The 23,489-nt window shown below is 38.1% G+C and overlaps 2 protein-coding genes across 2 annotated transcripts in view; both read left to right on the top strand.

Moving 5' to 3' along the window:
- LOC140163179 (cytidine monophosphate-N-acetylneuraminic acid hydroxylase-like) overlaps positions 1-23,489 on the top strand; it is an 83,409-nt gene that overhangs the window by 36,816 nt on the left and 23,104 nt on the right. The window contains exons 4-7 of the mRNA XM_072186564.1: positions 1,132-1,241; positions 3,371-3,561; positions 5,489-5,636; positions 22,789-22,870. Of these exons, the coding sequence (XP_072042665.1) occupies positions 1,132-1,241; positions 3,371-3,561; positions 5,489-5,636; positions 22,789-22,870 (531 nt within the window). The remainder of the gene's footprint in view (positions 1-1,131; positions 1,242-3,370; positions 3,562-5,488; positions 5,637-22,788; positions 22,871-23,489) is intronic.
- Positions 8,547-15,311, top strand: LOC140163291 (uncharacterized). Its single transcript, XM_072186689.1, has 4 exons — positions 8,547-8,552; positions 8,989-9,188; positions 10,829-11,482; positions 14,271-15,311. The coding sequence occupies exons 1-4, from the start codon at positions 8,547-8,549 to the stop codon at positions 15,277-15,279; spliced, it is 1,869 nt and encodes a 622-aa protein (XP_072042790.1). The 3' UTR covers positions 15,280-15,311.

Below are 23,489 nucleotides of genomic sequence, written 5' to 3'. Positions count from 1 at the left end.
AACATCCGTAAGGGGTATGGGGCTCAAACTCAGTGACAACAAATCTCATGACCAGGGAAACATTTTACAGGGGTCAGGTCAAAGGTCATGCAGAGGTCTAATTTAAGAAATGCATTTTCTGTACATCTATAATGGGTACGGGACTCAAACTCTGTGACAACAAACTTAATGACCAGGGGAATATGTTGGAACACTTTGCAGGGGTCAGGTCAAAGGTTATCTTGGGTCAAATCTTACAATTTCCTTTTCTGGACATCTGTAAGGGATGTGGGGCTCAAACTCAGTGACAACAAATCTCATGACCAGGGGAACATTTTGTAGGGACAGATCAAAGGTCAAATTTTAGAAATTCATTTTTTGGACATCTGTAAGGGGTACGAGGCTCAAACTCGGTGACAACAAACTTAATGACCAGGGGGAATATGTTGGAACACTTTGCAGGGTCAGGTCAAAGGTTATCTGGGGTCAAATCTTATACCGTAATTTCATTGTCTGTAAGGGGTATGGGGGCTTAATTTCGGTGACAACAAACTTCGTGACCCGGGAAACATTAAGGTCAAAGGTCAGGTCAAACGGCCATTAAAGGGTTACATGCCTTGCGATTGTCTGCGCTCTGTGAGCGCAAATTATCTCTAGTTTTAACTTGCGAACCAATAGGCAAGCATGGGATAGACAAAGATGGTATAACATGGGCTCATCCCATGCAAAGATTGGAGGGATTTCCTTCTGAGTTTGACCAAAAACATGGCATCAGAACCTTTTAGAATGCAGACCTCCGTGCCATGAGGCAACGAATGCATACGCAATATATACCGGTGGTCACAATATGCAACGCTCTCCACTTTGACCTGCTCATGTACGTTTTTAAAATGTGTATTCATTGTTCAGATACACATCATTCTACAATGTGTGTCGGTTTTTTTAGGACATGAAAAGCGCCATCGAATCATTTTAACCATAAGGGGGGGGGGGTGTAAAACAATTAATGGGATAAAAAAGATATCCAACTTTACCAAGCCCCCACCCCAAACACACCCCCAAACACACAACAAGTATTTATGAACACTTGTTTTTTTCTTTTGACACGTATTATGTTTTGCAATATTTTGCCTTTATTTCTCATCATAATAGTGGCTGAGATTGACGATAAGCAACAGTTAAGTCTAGTTGAATTACGTCCACCTCAACCCTGGCAATACAATTCACGCGTACCTCAACCTCTGCAAGAAGGTGAAGTTAAGGTGGGTGCTTTATATATATATATATATATATATATATATATATATATATATATGTGTGTGTGTGTGTTAATGGGTTAACAAGCTCTAAATTCCCCCAAGCTTATTTGTAATAAATTTAAATTAGTTAAACTAAACATATTTTAAAAGATATTAGCAGTAAGGCGCTCAACTAACCAAGCTAACGAGTTACTTTGTTGCTGGTACCCGGTTGAACTTTCTGACTGAAAAAAGCATAACTCCTAACTTTCGTGTTATTTAAATGGTGAAATAACTGCTACTAAAATCAAGGTTAATGCCATTTTTTTTTAAAGTTGTACGTTGCTTCTATTGAGCAGCGAGCATTGAAACATACGTCGTTGACCATCTAAGAAACAAAATATGTGTCCTCGTAGTCGTATACACTTATTGGTCAACTCTATCTATACCGTGTATACCGGGTACAATAAACCATATAGATTCGCCCTTTGAATTTTCGTTATAGCCCGCAAATACATTGAATTTGCACTATAATAGTGTAAAGTAACAAATGCCCATTAAACACAAAAACGTTTAAAGTTATATTTTTGGTTTTGGAAAACACGTTTAAATAACATTAAACGTCGGGCTATATAAAGATTTAAAAACGTTTTAAATTTTTTTGTTTGAAAACACACTGCAACGATATGTTTAAACTGTTTTCAAAATGTTATTGTAAATATTTCTTGCAAATATCTTTATTACATTATGTTCAGATATTTGTAGTAGGTTATCAAAAAGATGTATGCCCTTTATACACCCATTGTATATCCCGACATTAAAAGATTTTCTGACAAACTTTTACAACCTTTTGCGAATGATGTCGAAAACGTTTTGTGTTGCTGGATGGTAAACACATAATGTCACCATAACATGAGGCTGAAATATAGTGTTCCCTCCCCTAAATGTATCCGGGCATTTTTTTTAATAACTAAAACATATTTACAGCAGCAAGGCATACATTTATATCATAATCAAGAATAAGATGCATGATGAATGGTTACAGATGCCAAACCACTCTAGCATCAAAAGCATTGTTGGTAATATCATTGAAATCATGTGCAATATTAATGATCTGCTTTCATGAATATTCAATAAGAAATTAGCTAATATATTGTAACAATTCCTTCATTAACATGATTGATGGCTGAACTGTTCATTTGCCCTGCCCTCCTCCGTAATAAGTGCCCTGAACAAAAAAAATGAACAAAACAGAATCGACCACTTTTTATGCTTCTGAAGTCAATCTAAAGATATTTTGGATAATGTACTAAAAAGCGCACATCTGGGCCAATTTATAGCATCAGAATATTTCATTATGCTCCCGGGTCACCAAACGAATTAAATATGGGTGTATAAAGGGCATACATCTTTTTGATAACCTACTACAAATATTTCACGAACAGAATTTGAGCATGATATATCAATATTGTATTTATTATGAAAATAACCAATTCCCATAACCTTTTCTTGTCCCTTCCCAATTTCTCATGATGAAGGTCGCGCATTACATACATCAATGAACATCAAAAAAGCTCTCCGAGAGCACATGTTCATGAACATAATTATAGTGCCCTACACAGCCAGTTTGGTAACGCGTAACTAAACTGGTGGCGGAGGAGACTACTGTTCACAGAATGTACGTCATCAGTCTGCTTTTTTTTTAAATCAAGTTCGCTTTGAACGCTGAAAAGGGTACGATTCAGCATTTTTGCCAACACAAAATGTCTTTTTTCAGGAGAAATACGAATAAAAAAAATTCAACGAGTGTCAACTTATAATGTAATAATTATTATCTTCGAATGGAGTTGCAATAGATATACCCTTTAATATTAATTATTACTGGCATCATTTCAGTTAAAAATTATAGTGCTATATAAATTGACCTGCTGATTTTAAACTATTATGGTACATAATTCACATTTGATGTAATTACAAACAATTATGATTTGAATATAAATTTTGCCTAACAAACATTATCTAAAATATCAAAATATTACGTATGTCTTATATACATGATCAAATAGGCCTTTTCAATCAAGAAGTTTAAATAGAAACATGTTTGGTGTACGATAGGAAATAAATTTCATATACTCTTCATTTGCCTTTTGCAGTTCACCTACTTAACACATGCGTGTATGGAGATCAACTTCAATGGTACCATCATGTTCACAGATCCTTGGTTGACTGGTCCAGCTTTTGCCAGAGGGTGGTGGCTCCTTCATGAACCTCCTGCAGATTGGTTAGACAGGCTTGAGAAGGCTGATTTCATCTACATTAGCCACTTACATTCAGACCATCTGAGGTGAGTTTTTATATATTTATAGGCCTTATGGTCATTTGTGAGTTTATACTCGATATACAGCGGTGCATGCATACCCTTTCTGCACTAACGACCTATTTAAAATTGTCACCGCAGCACCACCACGACCTTCGACTGTTTCCACAAAAAACAATATTACGGCGCCATCTCCATCATCTAATCCTCATAAAATAACAGTCCTGCTATGCCAAGTACCCGTGGTGTAGTGGTTAGCATGCTAGCACGTTAATCTAGCGGACCGGCTTCGATTCCCGGCAGGTACTGTTTTGAGGATTTTTCTTCTTTATAGGCCTTATGGTCATTTGTGAGTTTATACTCGATATACAGTGGTGAATGCATACCCTTATAAAAAAAGTTGTGACCATCGGTAATAGCCGAACAATTTAAATTGAAGGAGATGGAAGTAAAGTTAATTTCGGTGGATTCCTTTGATCTCCTCAGTTCTGGAACCAAGGTCCGGCAATGTCCAAGATCCTCTCTACCCACGGGAAACCCCTGGTCTACCATAGTCTTGCATACTATGTTTTCACTATCCTAGCTGCAATACTAGTGGTTTGCAAATGGTCGTCTAAGTTGACCGTAAGCTCCTCTGTCGGAGATCACTATCTGGTCCACTTGGCAGTCAGATAACACACCGTGTTAGTACAGCAAAATGCCACAGTTCGTTGATGGAGATTTTTTTCTGTCTGTATACCTGCTATGGCTCTACACTGTTGTCAAAATCATTTATGTAATGTGTTACTCTTCTAGAATACGTATCCACTAATTATAACATATTACATCATTTAACTAAATATATCTCATTAGCTCATTACCTCAACGCAAGCCAATCTGAACCATACGCATAATTATGTAGATCTTCTTAGGTATGTTTCTGCAATAGCGCCACCGCTTAATATACCAGAGACGTTTACTCATTAACATTTTCCATTGAATTTATAAATTCAACAACTCTTCCTATACCTTTATACAGGAGCCAACCGTTGTTAAACCGTGATGAACCCACACTTTTACTGTAGCGTATACGCGAACGCGAGCGAGACTACGCGTTACGCGAGAGCGCGTAAAATTCATCATGCCTGGAACCTTTGTGCGTATGCCAGCTTACAAGTTGAATTTAGTATTTTTCAGGTAGTGGCTAAACATTGCCGTTTTATTCTGTAGTTTTATTGCTGATATCAAAAGAGAAATCATCGAAGTTTTTGTAAGAATGAGTGGCAACGATTCACTGACATTCCTCGTAAAATAATCGTGAAGCTTCTTTTCGTTGATGAAAGGGATTCAATCATGTCCGGCGCGTCTGCGTGGTTTACTTCACTCGGGCAGCTAAAGCTGCCCTCGCGAAGTAAACCACGCAGACGACGCGGCCGCATCGTTGTTAATGAACAACGGTGAAACATGATTGAATCCCTAAATTAATCCTGTACAAACCAATAGACAGAAATATCAGAACAAGTGAAAAGTAATGTATGATGACAAAATATATAACTTTTAATTAATATTGTGGATTTTTTTTTTGGGGGGGCACGTAACAATTAATAACCGCATGGATATACGTGAGTTGCTTCATTCAATTTGAACTACAAGGACACAAATGCACGTTCTTGAAAAAGTACAACGATACAGAAGTACTCAGTTATAAAGTTTAAATTGTATTATATTTTCAAATTTAAGAAAGGAAATGTGATGCAGACGGAATTAAAAAGATGAAAATGACCGATTATGAATAAGGATATTGACTTGCATCAGTTATTTATATGGGCCCCTCTGGCTATACCTTGGTTCCAAAGCAAAATGTTTTGATTTTTCACAATACCCTCAAAACAACCGATGCACAGTCATTATCGTCTAATCACCACATGAACAGGTTGCTCATGCTTAGTTTTCTTGATCGTTTAAACATCCACAGTTATCCAACCCTTGAGTTGCTTACCAAGAGAAATCCAAATATCCCTATCTATGTTGGCGACACCGCCATGCCAGTTTTTGTCAAGCTGAAGGACAGCGGCGTGATACTCAACAATATCAATGTGCTGAGATTTGGATTATGGCATGAAGTAAGTTAATCAAGACAACAACAAACAAACTAGTTGTACCATCCATGGTAAATTTAACATTTGCATTATTTCATCACACTGGTATCGGCTGACAAATTTAACAAATGATTATTTTGTGAGAGTATGAAGATAGTTCACAAGTTCTTTTGAACCCCACCGGAATTGTAGGCCTACCGGGCATTCTGTCGTATCACGCTTCACACCGTCATCATCCCTATATCTTCGTGTTAAAAATTGCCGTGATAGTACGATGAATCCTCACGTTTTTCAACAATTACGCATAATGATTTTGTTCGAGATAGGCCGTGCGACTCAGGCTAAGCATACAATTTGAGATTTTGAGAGCCTGCCACACTGTTTCTATTCTATGTTTTACGATTTTCGCATGATCAATATATGGCTGGCCGTAACCGCCACAACGTGGAGCTGCTACGCGTAGCTTACTTTTCGCTTCGCGGAGCTAAATTGACCAATCATGTTAGATCTTTTCATTACGCGGAGCCAGTGGATGCATCCTCGTCAGAGAGAGAAAACTCTTGCCAAAATTAATGTTTACTATGGGGATTTTAAATGAATCGATTGTAAATGAACCACGACCAGTTGTACAGGATCAATACCATTGTTTGATTAGTGTATAGTCAATGTTACCTTGCATGCATGTGTCATGTGTGTGGCGTGTTTGTTTGTTTGTTTGTCTACTGTGTCAGGCCAGGATCACTGACACCCACGGTACTGATACTCTCATACTATCACGGTGATCATATTGTTGAATGTTGTTGACTTTAAAATAATCATGATGCAGTCATGTCTACAGTAGAACTCACCACGACCTTTGAAGGACTTAAACCCTATTAAAAGCTATTAAACCAAGATAACACTCAATGAAAACAGCTCAACTATGTTACATCAGATCTTCTCTGGTTAAATACACACTGCACTTGTGTCTGTTTTACCTGTGCAATGAGCAATGAGCTGGTATTATAGTTTCAGTTGGGTGAACGATTATAAAGCGAACGCAAGGTAACAATACTGTGGGCTTTTGTTTACGAAATGAGACAATAGTCTGCTTATTGTTAACCAGCGTTCTTGAAAATGAGAAGCTTAATGACTTAACACGGTTTAGAAATAATTTCTTCATATTTTTTGGTGTTATCTGTCGTTTACATATCCTTCCTAAAACACTAAAGTACCAATATTTCCAAACACCTAAATTAGCTAAAATTTAGGACATGTTACAAAACTATATTTTCTAGAATTTCAGAGAATACTTTAAATATTGGCCGGTTATTTTTTACACAGTGACGTCAACTAGGCAATGGCCTATACTTCTAACATACACTATTTGTAGAGGTCACGCGTCAATGGTGAGCGCACTGAGTATTGTGTATAGGAAAACGGACAGTATGTATGGCCTACTACTAGTATATAAAGTAAATCCGAACTGGTTTGCAGTTTGCTGAAGGTCGAATTCCGCAGGGACACCGCGCAAGTTATACAAATTAGCTCCCGGCGATACACTGCAGATCGCAGAACTGTGTGCATAGTTTACCACCACTCTGCCTAGCTATATAATATAGTTATGTACAATACTGTATGAGTTTCTTATGAGTGCATATAAGTCAGTTCGTACTTTTCATAAACTACTTTTTGAATCATAACTTTCGTGACCGAGGATATCTTGCAACTACGTGACGCTCGTCTGGCAAATTCTTAATGAATAAATTCGCTTCACGTAATGAGTAAGTCGTACTTAATTAGTCAGTTTTACCTCCGAGCAATGAAAAACTCTAACATGATCATGATTGGTCAATTTGGCTCCACGGAGCAAAAAGTCAGCTACGCGTAGCAGCTCCACGTTGTGGCGGTTGCGGCCTACCATATCAGTATCCCATATGATATTTCTATTGCAAGAAAATTTTATTTGTTGTCAGGTTTTATCTTAAATACACTAACTGGAAATTAAATACACTAATTAGTGAGGACCGGTATTTTGCTGTGGATATGTTTAACTGCAATTTGCGGGTAAAAATTTGAAATCCTGAGTAAAAATTTTGATCATATTCAACTCTTTGAGAAAAAATTTATATAAAAGAATGCATGTAAAATCCAGCTGCAATACAATGTACATTATTGACACACTATCACTCTCTTTATCTACGGCAATAATAGAATATCGATTTCAATCGAATTGAACACATTGCTCAGTTTTGAGTTTGTAGTTGACTACTAAGCGACCTAAGCGATCGATTGCTAGCCAATCAGATAGAACTCCTTTTCTTGCGTTCGGTGAAATACCAGTGGCCCGTCGCTCACCAACGGAGTATTAAATTTATATTTATCGTATAGGAAGTCGACACTGTGCGCTTGCCCTTTTGGTCAGTTCGTTCTTGCTCTGCCTTGCTCATGTCCCATCTCCTGAGCTTCAATTGACCTAGTCTGCATAGGTCAATGATTTTGGTTTTCTGTTTATAAATTTGTTGTGCATCCCATGGTTACTCAATTCATTTTGTTGATAATGTATCTAGTTGACTGTAATAGTTAACTGCACTATATATATTGTTCTTCATTTTGCCTTGTTAGTTTTTTTTTTTTTTTTTTTATATGCTTTACTTGTTTGGCTTCATCTAAGTTCATCGACCCATCTGACTGGTCCGTTTGTCGATCACTCGTTTGTGTGCTCATGATTCACCTCATTGAGCACTCAACCAACTGACCTTGTCCGACTGGTTCGATGTAACTTATTTACTGTCATTTTTCTATGCCATGCTTTTTTGCCACATGAAACTGCTCTAATGTGTTTTTATATTTCTGTGCAAAATTTATTTACTGTATACTATCTATGATTTTCTTGCTATTGCCAAACAACATCAGGGTTTAAGCAGTATATATCTTATTATCTGCATTTTCAACATGTTAGCAAGTTGTTTTTGTTTCCCATGTTTCTAAGTTAAATAAAAGCACAGGTGACCATAGCGTTGTCACTCTGTGGAATCACTTTGCTACATTTGTACATTGTTCACCAAACTGGTTAACTTGTTACTATATGCTTACTTAACAGCTGCTCCTCGGAGTCTTCAGCATTCGTTTTTAACCATTGGTGTTCAATGTTGCATTCTCCCATTCCCTTACCACATTATAAGTGCAATTTATTTTCGTTATCGAACGAATGTACGCTCATTGAGCCCAGGCATTGAGCCATTACGTAACATCATTGTTACGTGGCTCGCTTCGCTCGCCTGGTCGTGTCTCTCGTTCATTCTCGGTTGAGCATTGCCGCACTCAATACCTACCAGCAGGCTCCCATTCATAATTTCAAATATGAACGACTGCGGCGATTTTCTCTCTCACGGAGGCCCAAGACGAGATAAGAAAACGCCAGAAACTGATCCAGATCGCAGACCGATCCCCCCAAGGCTGGCAAACCGTGAAAGAATACGTAAAGGATGATTTATGTGACGGGCCAGAGGACGAAAAGCGGCTTAAAAAGGTACTATGTTCAGTTTTATCGAGTAACCATGATTTTCATCATTTAGTATCTATGTTTTCATACAGGCATGATGCACTTATGGTCCATGGCAAGCCCGATTCGACCTTTGTGGCATTAAACCCAGTTAACAGGAAATTAATCCAGTAAATCGATTCAATAAAGCAAATAAGCTCATGCATTCGATCACTAACGGCAACCAGCTTCGGTCGAATACCCCAGCTGCAGCGTGTGTAAACTCTAATTTGCATAGAGGCTGTACGTGAAATTATTGATTGGCTCCAAACAAAGGATTTGAACCGGTGCACGTAATCATGGCGCAGTGCAGTCCATTCAATCAAATGTTGTCATCAACCTATTTGATCGCAGTGCATTGTTATGTGTGTGAGACGAACTGTCGCGGTTGATTGCAATCAAACAAACGATGTCTTATGTATTACTTTGTTCCGTGATGAAAATCGTGATGTTTTATTTAATCACTCTCGAAAATGTATTTCTTTTGTAGGCCTATTACTTTGTTTTGTGATGAAAATCGTGATGTTTTATTTCATCACGCTTTAAAACAAACGATTTCTTATGTATTACTTTGTTTCGTGATGAAAACCGTGATGTTTTATTTCATCATCACGCTCTAAAACAAACGATTTCTTGTGCATTATATTTGTTTTGTGATGAAAATCGTGATGTTTTATTTCATCACGCTCTAAACAATAATTATAGTTACATGCATTTCAAGAAAAAAATCTTATTAAAACGGTAGGCCCTATGTTGTTTAGAAAAAATGTAGAAAGTGATGATGATGATGATGTCGATGATGATGATGATGATGATGATGATGATGATGATGATGATGATGATGATGATGTCTCCAAAAGTGTCCCGGTTTTTTTTTTCTTGCCCTAAATCGTGCGTATCTATTAATAAGGCACTTCAATAATCAATAATCAGTCCCGTGACGGCCTCCACTAACTAGCTACTAACTTGGGTTATGGGCCCTGATTTTCATGTTCACTGTCACTTACTCATCAGCGAAGTACGACCCTTTGTCAATTACCTACAGTACCAAATTTCGGCATACTATTTAAAAACTCATCATGATGATCGAACAGAGAGTACTTTAAATGTAGCTTGTACCGTTTTCGTGTGGCATTCTTCAGAAGTGAGCGGTCCGTTTACCAAAATTTTCGGTCAAATCTCCATTCAATTAACACGGGATTTGGCTAGCTATGCCTTGCCCTCACTCACTGTTTTACTAAAGTACGAATATTTCTGAACATCTAACCTAGCTGTAATTTTAGGTCATGTTAGAGAAATATATTTGCTAGAAGTTTTTGAGAGTACTTTTAATATTGGCCGGTTATTTTTCACACATTGACGTTAACTAGGCAAATGCCTATCCTTTTAACGTGGCACGATTTGTAGAGGTCACAGCTCAATGGTGAGAGCACTGTGTATTGTGTATAGGAAAACGGACAGTAACTGCAGTATGGCCGGTATTATTATCAATTAACGGAGTCACTGCACCCACATGCAGTTAGGAAGAGATCAATAATGCCCAATTCCGTTGCATAACTCGTACAATGGCCAAGGCCGTCCAATATCTTTAACCTTTTCCTAACACTTCATCACCGTGTTATAGAATCAATTATAAGTTTATAAAGTCTAGTATTAAGGATTGTTCTTATGTTTATCCAATATTTATTTTCAGGCTGAAAAAGCAGCAGCTACTAGGAAAGCCGAATCAGCCAAGCTTAAATCAAGGATTTCGTCTCGGCCACGCCCTTATGCCGTTCCGACTGTGCCTTATCAGCGTGGTAATTTTCGCCGCTTTGGGTACGCCGCGCCAAGCTCAGCACCATACAGCAGTGCATCTTTCAGAGTCGACAACCGCATTTGCTTTCAATGTGGAATCACAGGACACGTACGCATCAACTGCCCCGCCCTCCGAAACATCCGACAGCAGCGTCAGCAACCGCCAATACCAGGACTCGGAGTCGCCCAGCCAGGAACCAGCCGGTAGAAACTGGGAGTTCGGCGATGCCGAGATTTTGCCATCTGGAGTAAAAGGTAAATTGAAACCTTGTTTGTCATTTTGGAAATTAGAGCTGAAAGCCAGCGAGTTTGTTTTGGACGTGATAGAATTTGGATATAAAATCCCGTTTGTGGTTCAACCACCTCCTTTCTATGCGAAAAACAATAGATCAAGTTTGGTCCACCCCGATTTCGTGGAGTCCGCCATTGCAGATTTATTATTAAAGCATTGCGTAATTGAGGTCCCGACTCGGCCATATTGCTGTAATCCGCTAACTGTCGCGGAAGGGAAAACATTGCGATTGGTCTTGGACCTACGTCATCCAAACAAGTATGTCAAGCAGTTCAAATTCAAGTACGAGGACTTGCCTCACATTGCGCAGGTTTTGAATAAGGGTCAATTTTATTTTTCATTCGACCTAGAGTCGGGCTATCATCACGTCGATATTTGCCCTCCTCACCAGAAATATCTGGGATTTTCATGGACCCACACAGACTCCATCACTAGGTATTATGAGTTCACCGTCCTCCCATTCGGGGTCAGTAGTGCGTGCTATTTGTATACAAAATTGACCAGGCCCTTAGTTTACTATTGGCGAGCACGTGGCATTCTTGCTTTTATGTACATAGACGACGGCCTCATCGCTTCGTCGAGTTTTGACAAGGCAATTTCAAATCTAGCCATTGTGCGAGATACTATTGCACGCAGTGGCCTTGTTCCCAGTAGGACTAAATGTGTATGGGATCCTTCCCAGATCATTCAATACCTGGGCCTTAGGGACCGATCGTTATTTACGGTAGGGGGGGGAATGGGTGTTTTGGAAAAAATATTGACAAACAATTTCGCGTTCCCCCCTCGCGTCCGCTCAAAATGTTTGTGTTCCCCCTTGTTTTCCCAATTTTCTCCATTTACAATTTAATGACAATCCCCCTCCTGGTTCAACTAAAATTTCAGGTTCCCCCTAAAGACCCAAACAAAATTTTGTGTTCCCCCCTAAATTTTCCCATTCCCCCCACTGTCATAAATAACGATTGCTTCCTTATAATCGATTCTACTTCTGAACGTTTTTTCGTTCCTGAAAAGAAAATAACAAAGTTGTTGAACCAAATAGAGACCCTGAATTCCTTTTCAAACTCTGCTTCGCGCGTCCCAGTCCGTGCATTAGCTTCATGCGCGGGTCAGATAATAGCTATGACCTTGGCTCTCGGTCCAGTAACCAGCCTCATGACACGCTCAATGTATCGCACCATTGAATCACGGCTTTCATGGTCGGATTGTCTTTTGTTACCCGATTCGGTTATCAATGAGCTGCGCTTTTGGTACGTTAACATTTCATCCCTCAATGGCTTTCCCATTCGTATGGGATTAGCGCCTACCATGCAGGTTTACTCTGATGCTAGCAAGACCGGTTATGGTGGCTTTGTGCAGGGGGACCCGCATTTGCGTTTTCACGGTACTTGGTCCTCCTCGGAGAGGCTAGCCAGTTCCACGTGGCGCGAATTGGCTACAGTGCTTAGGATCCTCAGATCAGATTTTCATACAGCATTTGCGCATCAAAAGATCAAATGGTTTTCAGATAATAGTAATGTTCCGCGGATAATCAGATACGGCAGTGTTAAACCAGATTTGCACAAATTGGCGCTTGATATTTTTCAATTATGCCGAGAAAATGATATCATACTCTTTCCGGAGTGGTTGCCAAGAAGCGAGAACAAAATAGCAGATAAGATCAGCAAATTTCAAGACTTTGATGACTGGTCCATAGACGGGTACACGTTTTCTATCATTGAGAGCCTATGGGGTCCTCATACAGTGGACAGATTTTCATCTCCCCATAATAAGAAGATTGAAGTCTTTAATGCTAGGTTTTGGTGCAAAGGCGTGTCGGGGGTAGACGCATTTTGCCAGGATTGGCGTCATGAGAATAATTATTTTTGCCCGCCAACATCCTTGATTACCCAGGTAATTAAGCGCATGGAATCATGTAAAGCGACCGGAACGCTGATAATTCCAAAATGGCCGTCCGCTTATTTTTTGGCCATTCGTTTGCCCCGATGGTTCCCATCTCGAGGAGCACATCCACGACTGGAAATGGCTGAAAGTGCGTTTTTCGCCACCTTCTTTAGGAAAGGCGACAGTTTTCTGTGAAAATACAAATTTTCTGTCCCTAGCTTTGAGATTCGATTTCAATCGCCCCGCCAGGAACCAAAAACGGGGGTTTTGCTGTTCAGAAATGGGATACTGTTCATTCTGCGTGTAGTACGATCAAAACTTGTGCGCCGTTAATCATTCCACGCAAGTGCGGGCCATGGTCCAGTGAATTTAATGCGGATATCCGCGTACGACAGATTATTTGTTATGAAAAAAAAAAAAAATGGATATGTACTTTACGTACACATAAATGTATTATGCCCATTTGCGGCGCATGTTTGAAGGTTTTTAATACCTAGTAGTACAATGACTTGTACTATGCCCATTTGTGGCAAAAGTTTCAAGGTTTTTAATATCCAGCAGTACAGTGTGCTATTTATTTGTATACCATGTTAATGGTGACCGTTTGTATGACTGTTTTTTGTTCGTTCCAATGATTAAATACATCGCCTACTATTTAGTTACGTAATAACGATATTAGACAACTTTCAGCGCATATCACACCACCTTTTCCGTGGCTTCTTTCTTTGGCGTTTCTCAAGCGAGCGAGTGCAGCGTGCTCGACCGCCTGCAACATGTTCACCATTTCTGTTTCCTAAACTTTTATTATTTTGTGTATGTTTTTATATCCAAGAGGTAGATATAGAAAATAAATAAATTTTCTGACGGAGGTACGGAGGAAGAAAGTGCAATTTATTTTCGTTATCGAACGAATGTACGCTCATTGAGCCCAGGCATTGAGCCATTACGTAACATCATTAGTTACGTGGCTCGCTTCGCTCGCCTCGTCGTGTCTCTCGTTCATTCTCGGTTGAGCATTGCAGCACTCAATACCCGCCCACCCATGCCCGTTTTTTGTGATTTTATGAAGACGATGTTTAAGTGATTATTATCAATATGATTTTTCGGCTTTTCCGAAGTAATTCAACGCATAATAAAAGTTTTTTGGCGTTTTCGCCTTATATAGTAAGGTTTTGTTTATATGGACACAGTTGCTGTTTTGTTTGCTATTTGTTTTTGCAGATGAATGGAATCGTTTAATCGCGTCTCTGCGAGACCCAGACTTGACCAAACTCGCCACATCGAACTTACCATCTCTGCTTATGGGGTCAAAGGCAGCATCCACTACAAAGCAATACTTGGCGGCATGGAAGAAATGGAGGAATTGGGCGTCATCAAAGACTGGGGTGCGCATTTTCCCGGTCAATCCCTTTCATTTTTCTCTCTACATATCCCACCTGGCGCAACTGGGCGCCAAGTCGGCGGCAGACTTCGCAATGGCGGCGGTTAAATTCGTCCACAGTCTGGCAGGGTTGTCTTCTCCAACGGACAATTCCATGGTTGTTTTGGCGCTTCAAGGGTTCAAGAGGGTCACCGCGGCCCCCACAGTAAGAAAACAACCTATTTCAGCAGACATATTGGCAAAAAATTTCGTCGCTCACGGGCACCCGACGGCTTCCTTGGCCGAATTACGCACTCTTTTTGTCATATTTATCTCATACGCAGGTTTTTTGCGATTTCTTTGCGACAGTCTTACTATTCACCTCAAGAAGGCAAAAAATGATCAGTATAGGCAGGGCGCGGAAGTCACCATTGCCCGCACTTTCAAAGCAACCTGTCCAGTTGCAGTGGCTGAGCGTTATTTCGCCTTGTTAGGCGACCCAATTGATTGCAATTTACCACTAATTCGGCGTCTCACAAACTCCAAGCGTGGCCTTATTCCGACCTCGCTACCATTAAGCTACACCCGCACACGCGAAACGGTACTTGATTTCATTAAGCCTTTCGTTCCCGACATCACTTCATACGGGCTTCACAGCCTTAGGTCGGGAGGTGCATCTGCGGCTTGCAACGCTCACGTGCCGCCCCTGCTTATTTCTAGACATGGCAGATGGAGGTCGGAAAAAGCACGCAATGTTTATCTTCAGCCAGACTCTTCTTCCAAATTACTGCCTTCTATGTCCCTTGGTATTTGAATAAATTCTTTCAGCTGCGCATTAAATCCTCAAACTGGACATGGAAATACGTTTAGTATTTAAAAAGAATATCAAATCCTTGTAACTTGTAACGCGAAAGTGTTCGCCTTAATTTTGAGATAATATGATAATAATAATATACATTAATGTTTGATATATAAATGAGAGAAAACAGCAAGATGCATTCAGTAATAAATCGAGCGAGCGAGTGCAGCGTGCTCGATCGCCTGCAACATGTTCACCATTTCTGTTTCCTAAACTTTTATTATTTTGTGTATGTTTTTATATCCAAGAGGTAGATATAGAAAATAAATAAATTTTCTGACGGAGGTACGGAGGAAGAAAGTGCTTTTGAAGTACATACTATATATTTTACTCTATCATATTTATTATGTTGCTTTTCTGTATCTGGTTTACATCATTAATAGTTTATTCATTTTGATACGCATGATTACCTTTAATTTGTTATACTTGATAAATTTATTATGTTTTTGGTTTTTGTGTGCCCAGCATTTCATTCATATACTTACTTTCATTGACCTAACAGACATGGTCTACATGTAGGCCTACCGGGCTTTCTGTCGTATCATGCTTGCCTACCTTGCCCTTTTGGTCAGTACGTTCTTGCTCTGCCTTGCTCAAGTCCCTTCTACTGAGCTTCAATTGACCTGGTCTACATAGGTCAATGATTTTGGTTTTCTGTTTATAAATTTGTTGTCCATCCCATGGTTACTCAATTCATTTTTCTTGATAATGTATCTAGTCTACTATAAGAGTTGACTGCACTATATATATTGTTCTTCATTTTGCCTTGTTGCTTGCTTTTTTTATATGCTTTACTTGTTTGGTTTCATCTAAGTTCATCGACCCATCAGACTGGTCCGTTTGTCGATCACTCGTTTATGTGCTCATGATTCACCTCATTTAGCACTCATCTGACCTTGTCCAACTGGTTCGATGTAACAGGGAGCGTGTTTATAGTGGTGTGCGGTATTTATACGGTATCCTTATACGTATATGGGATTAGGATGGAATGTGACTTATCCGTTATCTCGGCTGTTTATAGTGGCAACCAATAGCGCTATTCTAAATCCGATGTGGTTGAACTCTGCGTGTTCGAGGTCACCGCAATGCAATGTGGGCGGCACAAATATTTTCACAGTTTCAAATAGTTTGCCGTCGCAACGATACCGGCCTATTCTTTAACATTATTGCTACAGTACTGTACCATATTTGTAGGTGATGTGTTATTACAGTGATAAATTTGAGCTGGGAGAGTTATACAACCCTGCTCCACTTCCTTGAATAACGGTATCGTTAATCCCTGTCTGTTTATAGTGGCCGTATACGGAATGAATATACTGCAATATCCATCGATATCGAAGGATATCAGTTCCGTATAATATGTGCGGCAAATAGCGCTATTGGTCTGTTTATAGTGGCGACCAATACCGTATAAGATGTACTTATACTCTAAATACCGGATAATCTGGCTCACTATAAAAACGCTCTTATTTACTGTCATTTTTCTATGCCATGCTTTTTTTGCCACATGAAACTGCTCTAATGTGTTTGTTTATTTCTGTGCAAAATTTATTTACTGTATACTATCTATGATTTTCATGATATTGCCAAACAATATCAGGGTTTAAGCAGTATTTTATTATCTGCATTTTCACCATGTTACCAAGTTGTTTTTGTTTCCCATGTTTCCAAATTAAATAAAAGCACAGATGACCATAGCGTTGTCACTCTGTGGAATCACTTTGCTACATTTGTACATTGTTCACCAAACTGGTTAACTTGTTACTACATGCTCACTTAACAGCTGCTCCTCGGAGTCTTCAGCATTCGTTTTTAACCATTGGTGTTCAATGTTGCATTCTCCCATTCCCTTACCATATTTTAAGTGCTTTTGAAGTACATATTATATATTTTACTCTATCATATTTATTATGCTGCTTTTCTGTGTCTGATTTACATCATTAATAGTTTGTTCATTTTGTTATGCGTGATTACCTTTATTTTGTTATACTTGGTTAATTTATTATGTTTCTGGTTCATCGACCCATCAGACTGGTCCGTTTGTCGATCACTCGTTTATGTGCTTATGATTTACCTCATTTAGCACTCATCTGACCTTGTCCGACTGGTTCGATGTAACTTATTTACTGTAATTTTTCTATTCCATGCTTGACCTTTGGTTGGTCATGTCATTTTTGGCTTACTTTGTCATTTTGGTTTTGCATTTTGACATATTGGGCAATTTGTTTCACCCAATTTTCATGTTCTCATTGTTTCTGAGATTTTCAGTACTATTATTTTTGCTTTACTCTATACTCCCATTTATTTATATTTTTAATTATTGTGTGTGATTTTTGGAGAGCTCTATCTAACCTCTCCGGATTTTGTACTATCTAAATCTTACTGATTTGCATTTGAGTTGTAATTTAAGTAAATCCTCATTCCTCATTGTTGTCTTTTTTATACTGTTAATTAAGTGTCCCTAATTGTTTGCACTATGTCTGATTTTGTATCCTCTTTAAAATTTGACCCATTCCGTTTTGATAGTACCCTCAATACCCACTCCAATGAAACTGATGATGATTGTAATATTGATCACATAATGCAATGTAACTGTAACTATTATAACAGCTTATCTCTTAATCGGGTTCATAACCCAAATCTATGTAAGTTATCGCTGTTTCACATGAACATCCGTAGTCTCAACAAACATGCCAATGATATAATTGATTATCTATCGACATTTGATCATCATTTCAATATCTATGCCTTCACTGAAACCTGGTTTAGATCTAACTGTGATGCAGATCTCATTGATTTGGAAGGTTACACTTCTGTTAATTGTCATAGAACTGGTCAAAGAGGGGGTGGAGCTTCTCTTTTTATTGATAACAATACTGAGTTCACGATTAGAGATGATCTTACCATCAAGTGTGATAATTGCGATTCGGTCTTCATTAAAATCAATACCCCGCAAACTCCTAATTCAATCATTGGGGTCGTTTATCGCCCAGACACAGTTAATTTGGATAGCTTCTTTTCTGATGTTGCTAGAGTCCTTGATATTATCAATAAAGAGCGCAAGATATGTTACGTACGTAGCAGGTGATTACAATCTTGATCTACTTAAACATGGTTCTGACAATAAAGTGTCTGAATTTGGCAATCTAATCTATTCTAATAATTTCTTTCCTTGGATTGATAGACCTACACGGGTTACTGAAAATAGCGCAACCCTTCTTGACAATATTTTGACCAACGATATGTCTGTTAAGATCAATTCTGGGGTCCTGGTTGTTGATATCGCTGACCATTTTGCAATTTTTACCATTACATCAAATATAAACCCCAGCAGCCATGTGAATCCTTTCACTCAAATATTTGAGAAGCGCCAATTGAAGCCTGATAATATCAAGGGTCTTAAGAATGGTATATCTTTAACTAATTGGAATGAGGTTCATAGCGAATCTAACCCTGAAATAGCTTATAATATTTTTGATACTAAACTAAAAAAGTTACTGAATACCCATTGTCCGATAAAAACATCTAAAGTTAGTAAGCACCAGACCCCTAAGAAACCTTGGGTAACACCTGGCCTAATTAAGTCAATTTTCACTAAAGATAAATTATATAAACAATACTTGGCTAAACCAAATCCTGAAAATAAACTTAAATACACAAAATTTCGCAATATACTAAATTCCCTCCTACGCGCATCCAAGAAAAATAACTTTAGTTTTCAGCTTAATCTTCATAAGAATAACATGAAAAAGACATGGCAAACTCTCAATAATATTCTAGGTAGGAATAAAACCGCTAAACATGCAGGATATTTTACTGATGATGATGGTAATGTAATTAAAGATCCCGATAAAATTGCTGCAAACTTTAATGATTTCTTTACTAATATAGGTCCATCTCTTGCAAGTCAAATTCCGCCTCCTGATATATCCATTTTGGATCAAATTAAAACTTCTAATTCACCACTAAACTCCCTTTTTCTTTCACCTTGCTCTACCCAGGAAGTTCTCGACATCACACGTTCCCTTAAAGGGCAGGTCTATTGCGAAAACAACATCATATCATTGGCAAGCAAATAATATGAGGACAATGAAAATGACTCCTTTTTTGAGAAAATAAGACGTTTAAAATTGATATTCCGCAAGAACCAACTTAAGCGGTGAGTTCCTTCGAACGAGACAGATTTGGCCTAGAAAAACGGTGACGTCATGAAATGAGATGTGCCCGCTTTGAGAAAAGGGACTATAAACGCTCTCAATGGACAGAACGTATACTGTTGTTGTTCACAGAAAAAAACTCTAAAAAGTATTACAAATTTAATGGTTTTTAAACATATGGATAAAATCAGCCGCTTCTTTTTTATATATTAGTAAATTGTGATATTACAATTCATATGTATCAATATCATGAGAAATATTAGGCCTAAAAATAAATAATTTGAGCTGAGAATTTCATTTGAGACTAGCATATAAACCGTGTTAAGTCCACAAACTCCTGCAGTTATTATAGTTTCAGTTGGATGTAAAATTACAAAGCAAACGCATAGTAACAAAAGTGTGCATATTGTTATGCAGCATTGTTATGGTGAATGATAGTAGTACAACTCATTGTTGTTAATGTCAAACTTGTCAAAGTGATTGTTATTGTATGACGAGAGCATGGTATAGTATCCGCTTCATATACCTACGTCATCAGCCAAACGGGGGGGAGAACACGTACGCTTCAAACGAGGGAAGAACACGTACGAGGCTGAACTTTACCCACAGTTTCTCTTTTTCAGGAGAAATACGCATAAAAAAAGTGCAACAAGTGTCAACTTATAATGTAATAATTATTCTCTTCAAATAGAGATAAACTTCTTTTTGCAATAGACCTGACCTTTAAGGCGAGCACCAGTTGCGGTGTAGATGGCGTCAGCTCAAACATTCTTAAGCAGATTATCCCTGAAATTCTTGATGTTATCATACATATTTTTAATAGCTCCTTATCATCAGGTATTGTTCCATCAAAATTGAAAACGGCCAAAGTGAATCCGGTTTTTAAATCTGGTGACAAACATAAATTCACCAATTATCATCCCGATTCTATTTTACCATCTATCTCAAAACTGCTCGAGAAGATCATTTATAACCGGATCCTTGACTTCATTACTGATCACAAAATTCTCAGTCCGAACCAATTTGGCTTTCGCAAAAATCATTCCACCTACATGGCTATTAATAACCTGTATGGCACCATAACCACTGCAATTGACAATAAACTATGCACAGTAGGTACCTTCCTTGATTTAAGCAAGGCTTTTGACACCCTTGACCATTCCATTCTCCTTCAAAAACTTTACCACTGTGGCATTAGAGGAACTTCCAATTTGTGGATCAAAAACTATTTAAAGGATAGACAACAATTTGTTGTCTTCAATGGGAAACATTCCTCCACTAATACCATCCATTGTGGAGTTCCACAGGGTTCGATCCTCGGTCCCTTACTTTTCCTCCTTTACATAAATGATTCGCAGATGATACTAATATAATTTGTACCAATAAAGATCCTAATACCCTTGAAACCCTGCTAAATAAAGATCTTGAAATAATTTCTAACTGGTTTAAATTAAACAAGCTGTCATTAAATGTAAATAAAACTAATTACATGATATTTAAAAATAAATATAGTCGGAATCCCAACATTGACATTAAAGTTAAGATTGATAATAAACAATTAGGTCAAGTTAATACTACTAAATTCTTAGGGATCCTAATTGATGATAATTTAAGTTGGAAGTCCCACACCACTCACGTCTGTAATATCATCTCTAAATATAATGGCATCATCAGAAAAGTTAAGCAATTTCTTCCAATTGAGTCCTTGCCAACCTTATACAACTCGCTGGTTTATCCTTACTTAAACTATTGTGCAATTATCTGGGCTGATAATAATAATTCACACCGTGACTCTGTTCTCCTGATGCAAAAGAAGCTCGTCAGAACCTGCACTAACTCACTCTGGTTAGCACATTCTGACCCACTTTTTTCATCACTTAAAACATTAAAAATTCATGATTTGTACATTCTTCAAATTGTAATGTTTATGTATCAATTTTATCATTGTCTCCTTCCTAACGACCTACTTGATCAAAATTATTTTACTATCAACAGTGATGGGCATAACTACAACACTCGTAATGCAGGTGATATCCATATTGAGCAAACCAACACGTGCCTAGCATATAACACCATCAGAATCCAAGGTGCATTACTTTGGAATAATTTACCATCAATCCTGAAAAGCGCACCTTCGGTAGCTGTTTTTAAACAACACATGAAAAAACATCTCCTTGGAAAATATTTGCTAAGTGATTCGTAATTACATTCATGTTTCATTTCTACTTTTAAACGGTCTCTCATTTTTTACTATCAGCTCAGCTTTATGTCGGCACCCTAATTTTTTGGTACATTATTTAGTTTACCATCAGTTTTATATTTTCAATTATGTATCATTTCACTCCAAATTGTGTGCCCAGTGCATGGACAGCCTTGTGGCCATAACTGCTCGTCCATAGGCACTCAGTGCACGATTTTGAGTGAAAATTGTACCGAGCGTATTTTATTTTTTGGTTTAATGTTGTATGTTGTAACTTTAGGCCGAGGGCACTGCACCTCACGCTCTGCGTTTAGCAGTGTCCTCATTCATCTCATTGACGTTTTTCATTAAAAAAATAGTTGCTTTTTCCATTATATTATTGTACATAAAATACATCCTTATTGTATCTCATTGTATCATATTTATATTGTTGTATAATGAATGGATGAAAATAAAATTGATTGATTGATTGATTGATTGATTGATTGTTTGTATGCTCCCCTGGAATTTTGAGGTGTTGGGTCTTTGGGAGCTGACGGCGTACCGGTAAAAGGGGGTCTTTTAAAGCTGCGAACAAGGAAAAGGGGAACTTTTGGAGCTGCGAACAATCCAAATCAAGGGTCTTTCTTAGCTTTCTGGACGAGAATCGCCCCAAAAACCTTTCAGAGCTGAAATTTTCAAGGGTCTTTCGGAGCTCTATTTTGGTCAAATATAGGGGGTCTTTCGGAGCTGCGAAATCAAAAAGGGGGGTCTATCCGGGGGAGCAAACCCGCATGGTCATTTGTGTTGAGTGCCCCCCCTGATTTGAACAAAGATCATAATGTAAACACTATGCAAAGTTACAGTATCATTACCCATTATTGAAGCAAGGGAGTTTTAAAGGAAGGATGTTTTACATTATACTTAAAAGGTACTACAATATGAAATGTGTTAATTCTTTTGCAATTGTTATTATTATTATTATTATTATTATTATTATTATTATTATTATTATTATTCTTATTATTATTATTACTATTATTATTACTATTATTATTATTATTATTATTATTATTATTATTATTATTATTATTATTATTATTATTATTATTATTATTATTTTAACAGATAAATGAAGACTTACGCTTTATGATAATGATGGATGGTGTACATCCGGATATGGACACATGCCTATTGGTGGACTACAAAGGTACAGTGGTATAGAGTCAGTCGGCCAAAACCAACCAAATATTGTCAGACACCGTTCGTATCCCGCGTTATCTTCGAGTCACTTCCGGTCACCTTTGGCGGAGGCGACCTATTTAACGTTTAGCCATTTAATAATTTTATTGACTTTTCACCCGAGTAAGTTGGGTGAAAATTAATAAAATAATTAAATGTCCAAAGCTAACGCCAAATAGGTCGCCTCCATCTAATGCATGCCGGGCATCGAACCTTGTGGTGAAGAAGCGAGTGGGCGTAGACCAAAAGATGACTTTCCCGTCTAGTTGATGATACTAGAGAGATTGCGAAATTTACGTGAAACGTGACACGGGAACGCCAACGGGAAGCTACATTAGTCGAAAATCGGTTATTATGCCCTCTAGAGGGTGAAATCTATTGTGAATTGGTCAAACGTGGAATTACCGTAAGGCGATTACGTTGCGGTTGGTAGCAAAAAATGACGTTCCAAAATGACAAAAAAACGCATGATAAAATGCAGAAAAATGTTATGTTTATCTTGTTATGAAGCGAATCAAAGTATCCTAATAGAACAAGTAGAGTCCGACATGTAATAAAATCCATTGTGGGGGTTAAAATTTGATCTC

Source organism: Amphiura filiformis, chromosome 10 (genome assembly GCF_039555335.1).
Source record: "Amphiura filiformis chromosome 10, Afil_fr2py, whole genome shotgun sequence".
Taxonomy (NCBI): Eukaryota; Metazoa; Echinodermata; class Ophiuroidea; order Amphilepidida; family Amphiuridae; genus Amphiura; species Amphiura filiformis.
This window is presented reverse-complemented; position numbering and strand designations above follow the sequence as displayed.